The sequence below is a fragment of the Drosophila elegans genome, unplaced genomic scaffold (assembly GCF_018152505.1).
Source record: "Drosophila elegans isolate 14027-0461.03 unplaced genomic scaffold, ASM1815250v1 contig_520, whole genome shotgun sequence".
NCBI classification, from domain to species: Eukaryota; Metazoa; Arthropoda; class Insecta; order Diptera; family Drosophilidae; genus Drosophila; species Drosophila elegans.
Genome location: NW_024545903.1, coordinates 83,885 through 91,631, shown reverse-complemented (window position 1 = coordinate 91,631; position 7,747 = coordinate 83,885). Strand labels below are relative to the sequence as shown.

At 42.4% G+C, this 7,747-nt stretch overlaps 2 protein-coding genes across 4 annotated transcripts in view; both read right to left on the bottom strand.

Annotated features, from left to right (window-relative positions):
- Positions 1–1,280: 1,280 nt before the first annotated feature.
- LOC108143703 lies at positions 1,281–2,538 on the bottom strand. The gene is made up of 2 exons (XM_017268235.2): positions 2,074–2,538; positions 1,281–2,014 (listed from the first exon to the last, which is right to left on the bottom strand). The coding sequence occupies exons 1-2, from the start codon at positions 2,276–2,278 to the stop codon at positions 1,362–1,364; spliced, it is 858 nt and encodes a 285-aa protein (XP_017123724.1). The 5' UTR covers positions 2,279–2,538; the 3' UTR covers positions 1,281–1,361.
- Positions 2,539–3,020: 482 nt separating this feature from the next.
- The window catches only part of LOC108143702, a 61,958-nt gene continuing 57,231 nt past the window's right edge, over positions 3,021–7,747 (bottom strand). For all 3 annotated transcript variants that reach the window (XM_017268233.2, XM_017268234.2, XM_041709892.1), the window contains one exon: positions 3,021–5,539. In XM_017268233.2, the coding sequence (XP_017123722.1) occupies positions 3,973–5,539 (1,567 nt within the window). In that variant the 3' untranslated portion in view covers positions 3,021–3,972. The remainder of the gene's footprint in view (positions 5,540–7,747) is intronic.

The following is a 7,747-nucleotide window of genomic DNA, read 5'->3' as shown; positions in this document are numbered from 1 at the left end:
ACAAAAAAAAAACAAAAAATGTCCTGCCTAACTGAATATACATTCCCTGCGTGGACAACTTTTGCAATTGCTTTTGTCACAACACGCTAATTGGTGCGCTCAAGGATAAATGCACAAAGAGGCCAAAACATCAAATGCAGAAATACAAGTCAAACTGACAAAACACAACTAACAGTTCGCAGTCGAGTTCATCTATAATCCAGTACAAAATGATTTCATAAGTGGGGATTTATGGGAACACGGTGGAAAAAAATTAAATATATTTCACTTATGGAAACGTTTCGTTTTTTGCGCAAATGAAATTTTACATTTAACATGACCAATTAATGTGTGGCAAAGCCGCAAATAAAACCGCTTAATTACGTGACACGGCCAAAGGGCAGGCGAGCCGGGCACCAACAAAGGCAATCGCGGCTGCAGAAATTTGCATGACACGCATCGAAATGAAATAATAATATGGTTAATAAAGCCAGCCGCATCTGATTCATTCACTACGCCGCCACAACCAGCCCAGATGTTCGCCCACATCGCTCCGCCCAACTCACTTCACATTATATCCCGGCCAGAATTCCGAGTCCGGAATCCGGACTCCGGTTCGGGTCCAATTATCGCACTTATTTCGCTGCTAATTAAAATGCAATTATTTGCTTTAAACAACATAATCCCATTGACAGGGACAGGCATTTCGTTTTATTTGCATATCGGTAAGGCTATCGAGGTAACACTCTCCGATGGGCATTTCTCTATGCGGTGATGTGGGAAAACGCTTAAGGGATATAACCATTGATCTGATTGGTTCTTGATTCCTGGTTAATGTAGGTCACAAATAGGTAGGTTATTAGTCTATGCAGCTTTCATGCAAATGCTTATGTATCATACGATTAGAAACTTAAGGCCTCTTTATGTTTTCTCTTTCGAGTTCTAACTTAATATGTGTATGCTTTGCTTCAAAGCTTAGATACAGATCAAAATTGATAAATTGACAATCAAATCTAAGTTCGGAATATATATAGTCACTTGTATACTTTAAATCGCTTAAACACCAATAAAAAGGCTAAAAAGACCAACTAAGAAATTTTCCCTTTACCTTTACTTTGAGCTTAATGGGTGAAATAGATTTTTGTTTCTTGGCGAATTTTATGTTTAAACCTTTATCATTGTAAATATAGTAATGTTAAAATAATGCAATATATTTTAAACGGAATTCATTTTTTTCTGTAAATATTTGTCTTTATTCAACAACTGTAAAGTTCATTTATAAAGATAAATCAAATTTATCATTTTGAATATAAATATTTAATAATCCCCCTCCCAATAAGCTTGGTTTGTAAAGTGATGTCTCATCATAATCATTGGTGTAATCAGTCTGTGGAGCTCTCTTCGTCATCCTCGGCGGTGATGTGGACCGGTGGAGCCTTCAAGTTGCCGCGATGCATATGCACTTGCACTGGCGTTTGGGCCATTCGTTGCGTGGGACTCGTTCGTCCTGGCATCTGGCTGGTGACTGGGATGTGTGAAGCGGGCACTAGTGGCTCGATGTACCGACCCCCATTGGCGGCCACATTGCGTCCGGCGTCGTCAACGAAGTCCGTGATAATCTGCCACAACGGCAGGCGGTCCGCCAGGCCACGAGATCGAGCCTGGTGCACTGCAGCGGTGGCAATCAGTGTGAAGTTCAGCAGTCCGGCATTAAAAATATGCAACCAGGCATTCATCTGCTGCTGACTGTCAGTGGAAGTGATTGGGGGCACTGGGAAAGGCATGGGAATCGGCACGGGAACGGGCACTGGATTGGGAATGGGCGCATCTGCTGGATTCTGCAGGAAAACCTGAGGGCGTGGCACCGGATGACCATTAAAATTCCGCTTCTGAGGCAGCTTCAGTGAGTTCAAGGCCAGCGGAGACGATGACGAAGACGATTTTAAAGTGACTGATGAAACCGACGGCCTTGTGGTAATGGCAGCCTGCGGCTTGGTCACGGCCATGGTCAGGATGGAGGGATAGCTGGAGGAACCTGTTGTGTAGCGATGATGTAGGGGGTCATAGTTTGGAAGGCCCGAGCTCAATACTCACCCTGTTGGCCAGCAACTGCCTCGCGAGCCATCCGCTGTTCGGCTCGTTTGACCCAACCGCGCACCGTGGACTCCGGAACACCCAGTTCACGGGATATTCCGGCCTTGGTTTCCCCCCCGCGAATTCGGGCTATGGCCCGCTCCTTGTCATCCATCGAGACTTGCACCCGGGGACGCTTGCCACGTGGCACTCCAAATACTTCCATGCTCTCAGGAATCAAAAATCACGGATCTTAACCACGCGAAGAAGCGAAAAGAATGGCAGTGAAGAACTTTCTACAGGGTTTCAGGTCTAGAGATTTAGTCGATTTCACTCGCGTTGCCGTATTCCAGACGTTCTGCTCAGCTCGACACGATTTTTTTGACAGGACTTGAGAGGTTCGGGCCCGTAGCGTTTGGGTCAGCTGACATTTAAATCGGCGATGAGGATGACATTTTGCTCTTTCTTTTGCTCCGCTTTCTCTTTCTTCAGGGAACCCCTTTCACACAGGGCTGCATTTTGTCGCTCCGTGGGGCTGCCAACTTGCGCGTTTGGAGCCCTCAATCACAACCAACCGTTTTATTCCTTTGCTCATTTTATTTATTTTCGTACTTTTATTTATACATTTAATTCTGACGTACACTAAAATATGTGTCCTAATTTTCAAGTTTTTAATTTCTTTGTGGGTGTGAACTTCCATTTATTTTTGTGGCTTTCCTGTTTATACCTTTCATTGGGGTTTTTACATACTTATTGTGTGTTGGGGGCCAACTGTACCTTTAAGGGGCAGAGTCTTAAGGAGTTTTTCAGTTTCAGTGAGGAGTTTACTGTCAACAATATTTGCGGAGGAGTAAATTCAATTCATTTTCCCACAATGCCGCTTTAATTCTTACGAATCCATTTCTATATAGACTTAAATACTAGAACCATTTTTAGGTTTCAATTTACAATTTCTCAGGGGATTATCGCTTTTTAAAATTCCTGCCACAATTTGTGGAATTTATGGGGGAGTTCGTTATCAATTATGGTCTAGGTAAATCTATGTGCAAAAAATATACCCTATATATTGTATATCGTACATTATATACATATGCATGTATGTATGTATCTATATACGACTGGTTTTGCTTGACAATTTGCCAACAATAGTACAATATATTCGTATTGTATTTTATTGATATATTAACTAATAAAAACCACCAACAATTGTTTATTATTATTACTCCTATTAATTTGAATTAAATCGTAATTTTCATTTTGGCTTTATTTTGGTTTTGTCATTTTACCTGTCTACCTTAATTAAAATCTAGTTTCTTTATGCCTTTTAAAGTATTCCGTTTTTTCATTTCAACAATTATCACGTGACAATTTTTCATGCTTTAATTAATTTATTCAGGGCAGTTTAAATTTCTTTCCCTTGTGTGAGTGTGTTTTTTAAACATTTATATGTTTGAGGGGCTCTTTTTAGTTTTTATCGTACAATTATTTTCAATTAATATTCATTAGATGTCACGTAGAGCGAAAGTTATAGACTCGACTGGGCAGAGCTACTTACATAGTTATTGGGGGGGATCATAATCATTTTTCAATATTTTTGCGTCAAACTAAAGGCTTTTGGCAGTGCACCCAAATGTATTTTAAAATTCTTCGAGCTACTTGAAATTAGAAAAAACCTAATATTTCAGTAATGGGGATCTTTTCAAAATGAGATTTTTTCACCAAATAAAATTATTGGAATAAATCCATATATTTTACTCTAAAAAAGTTATGAAATGAAACATAAAAAGACATTTAAAAGAATAAACTAATAGTTTTAATTGAGAATATCTCAAAGCTGGTTAAATAAAGTCACACAAAACTCTTCTTGGAGTAAAAAATGTGCCAAAAAGAAACCATCCTGAAATGGTCTCTTAGTGATTCTTAGTAGTCCTCCTGCAGGTGATGCCTTCCCTGCTGCTTAGACGAACTCCTGCACATCCGTCTTAGAATCGCGAAAAGCAGGGCGAACATGAGACACAGTCCCAGGGTAATCAAAGCCAACTTCCCGTATGGCAGCTCGCTGAGATCGTGCTTGAGACAGATCTCGGGTGACTCGTCATGCAACACCAACTGCTGGTACTCGCCAGCGTGATGGAGTAGTCCCAGCTGCTCCAGATTCCACTCGATATGTCGCGTAAGTTGCGACAAGGTCGAGGTGTGCGTCACATTCGGACAGTTGGCTATGCCATTGCAGATCAAATGCTTTGGAATGCAGACGTCGGTGTCGCCGGGACATCGGAAGTCGCAGCCGCCATCCTGGAGGAGTGAGGCAGCCAAGCTGCCGTCGGGATTGCGGGGCAGGTGGAAGAGTTCCGTCCAAACCAGCCGGAAGAGGTTGCGGCCCGGCTGGCCATCTCCCGTGTATTGGATGAGCACGGGCAGGGGTTCCTGATCGGCGCCCGTGGCTCCCAGTTCCGCTGTGGTCAGTATGGGCAAGTCCCTGGCCAGCGATATGTTCTCCGGGCAGACCACAAAGCGGGGTTCCAGGCGTCCGGCCAAATAGACCTCGATCTTGGCACTCTCACAGCTGCGGTCCGCAAATCGGGCTTTCTCCAGATTCAGCCACAAGTCCCGCTGGGCGGCCACCTTCAGTTCCCAGATGCACTTCTCCCGGCGGTAATGATGCTCAGGCGGGGCCATGGGTCCCGACACCATGGCCAAAGCCTTCTTGTACGGAAAGACCAGTTCACCGTCCGGCGAGGGTCCCAGGGTGATGGGCCCACACAACGGACCGTGGGCAAACTCATAGGTGGCCTCGAACAGGGGATTCGGGTTCTTGAAATAGGACGTAATGGCATGCTGGCCCTGCACAATCATCTCGAGGTTCATCTGGTCCGCCGACGAAATGACTCTCACGGCCCTCGGGATATTGTCGCAGAAGCAGGCCAGGTTGTTCTGGTACTTATCCCGCTCCTCCCAAATCACCAGCTTATCCACGCGCTCCTCGTGGCACCGAGTGCAGGCATTACTGTTGTAGGGCAGTTCCTTGAAGGACACCGCATTCACCTCGATTATAGCTCTGGCATACAGCCGTCGATCGGTCACAAACTTATACTGGCAGCGGACATCACTGCCGCCGGTTCGCTTGAAAATCAGCGAATTCAGGGGCGATCGAAGACGACCACCTGGATGCTTCCAGGCGTACATCACCTCGTCGCACAGAGTGTTTGGCACTGGATCCCCGAAACGGGTGTTGTTGAAGAAATCATAGTGCGCCCAGTAGTACAGTGAGCTGCCACTGTAACTGCCCGTCTTCGAGTCGAACTGAACGTACAGCGAGGGACTGGTGCTCACAAAGTCCACTTTCTCCATGGGTCGCGAGAAGGTATCGCAGAAGGTCTTTATGATACGCGCGGGATCGGCGTGATCTGAGTCGTAGATCGTCAGGGACTCCCCGCAGTCGCCTTCGTACTTCAAGATCGGAGATTCAATGCGATTGATGCGGAAACTGGAAATAAAAATAATTAAAATTATGTTTTATTTAAATGGTTAGGCATTCGTACTAATAAATGAATAATTAACAGATAATAAATTGGAACTTTTTTCTTTTGAAAGCAAATAAATTGGTAATTTAGTTTAAAGTGGAATATTATTTATTATTGCTGTATATTGGGACTAAATTTTTATTCAGCCAAATAATTAAATCAATTGGCATCGAATTATATCTGAAAATATATTTGAAACATTCGGTTCCAAGCCAACCATAAGGAAACATAAGTTTTTGACGTAAAATCAAAACTAGAACGAATTTTGATCTTATTATGATTTTATAAAAATAACTTATTTCCCATCAAAGATAGCTAAAATAAAAGAATTAGATAATTCGTTAATATATGAAACCACATCTAAAAAGCACTCTTAATTATTTGTAATCTCACTAAAAAGATATACTTCTTTTAATACAATTTATTTTAATAATATATTATAAACTGAATTGAGTTATGACCGATTTGAAAGAAATGTATAACCTATATAAACTTAAATAACCACAATAAAAGCCTGCTATGCCTTTGTGGAAGAAATGGCACGCATTTCTCTGATATATCTGTTTGTGCTACAGTGTCAACCATAATCGTAAGTCGCGTCTGGTAAACACCTCACTTGGATGCTGGCTCATTGCCAGGCCGCAATTCTGGCCTCGTCTTAACGTCCTACAATTTAATATAAATTCCACCTGCCAACAGGTAAATCTAGCTCCCTCTCTCTCTCTCTTTCTCACTCCCCTTCCTTCTCTGTCGCACACACGTAGTCTCGTTAAGGGTTTTTGGGGTCGCGATGTGAGTTGAATTTTTGCCCGCATCAAATTGCATTCCAAAACTATTTGTGGCAGGCTGGCGAAAACGATGGGCGAGCGCCAAGGATATTTGAAAGGAGTTGATGTGGAAGGCCAATTTTCTGCAGTTTTCCAGCATTACCCTAGTAGTTGATGTGACTGCAGTTCTCTGGGGAGAATTTCAAGTGGGGTCAGCGGAAATGAAAAGATCAAGGCAACATTATTCGTTTATTGCGCCTAGGATTTTTCTTGAAGACTGAAGGTAGCTAGACTATAATGGAAAAGTTAAAGTTATTGTTTAATCCACAAAACGGTCCACGTTCAACCTTGAAAGTTAAAAAATCCGAGCACACACCACACACCAGAGATCTACAAACGACAGTCATCGTTCTCAGTTACTTAACCCACAAAATCCGCAAATGGTTATATAACTCGACCCTGTTTAGGTTTTTGTGCATATCCTTTTATATAACTGCCATTCAGAGTGCGGTGAATATATTCTATGCAATTACATTTGGCCCTATCCGAAAATATGACATAATACAACATTTTATTAACTCACGCCAAGTTGGCCAAATGAGGAGGGGGGCGGGTTGCGGTGGGCCGAGAAAAATCACCATCATCAGCAGTTTGAAGGGGAGCGCGAGGGGCGACTGCCACGCCCCCTAATCTACGTCGCTGGCAGGCAGCAGTGTGGCACAAATTTCATTTGGTTTCGCTCTTGTTTTTTTTATGCCCGTGTGTCTGGCCCCTCGCTATTCATAATGGAGCAGAGTTACTATTTTTTACCCAACTATGTATATCCCCCAAACCCGCAGTCCCTCGTCGACTCTTTTCGACGTGCCCATGCCGTTATTCACGTACGCGTCGTCGAAAAGTAAGCCCCGACACCCTGCGGCATGTCCTCGTAATCCGTTTGCAGCCTAGCCCAATTCCAGTTTTTACACTGTGAACAAATCCTAGTGTTGTGTCTTAAATTTAAAATGGCTTGAAAAACCATTGAACTTGTAATCAAACAATTATTTATCGGTTTCTAATTTTTTTTAGCCAAATTGAAGTCGAGTTTAACTAACTTTATAAAAAATAACAAATTTTAAAAATAAATTGACTGAAAATATATGCAAATGTATTATATATATTAAGAATTTTTATACCATCTAATTCGAGTGTAAAATTTTTAACTGTCATCGTTGTAAAGTATGTAACAAGTAGAAGAAAGCGGTTCCGATCCTATAAAGTATGTTATACATATTTTCTTGATCAGGATCAAAACTCTAGTCGATCAAGCCAAGTCCGTATGTCTGTCCGTCTGTTCAAATGTGTGAAAAGGGTACCTAATAGTCGAAGCACTCGACTGTAAAAATAAAATAAAAGCGTTCCTTT

Coding starts and splice junctions, on each gene's coding strand:
- LOC108143703 (XM_017268235.2), bottom strand. CDS start 2,278: ATGGAAGTATTTGGAGTGCCACGTGGCAAGCGTCCCCGGGTGCAAGTC. Junction 2,015..2,073: donor GGCAGTTGCTGGCCAACAGG/GTGAGTATTGAG, acceptor GCTACACAACAG/GTTCCTCCAGCTATCCCTCC.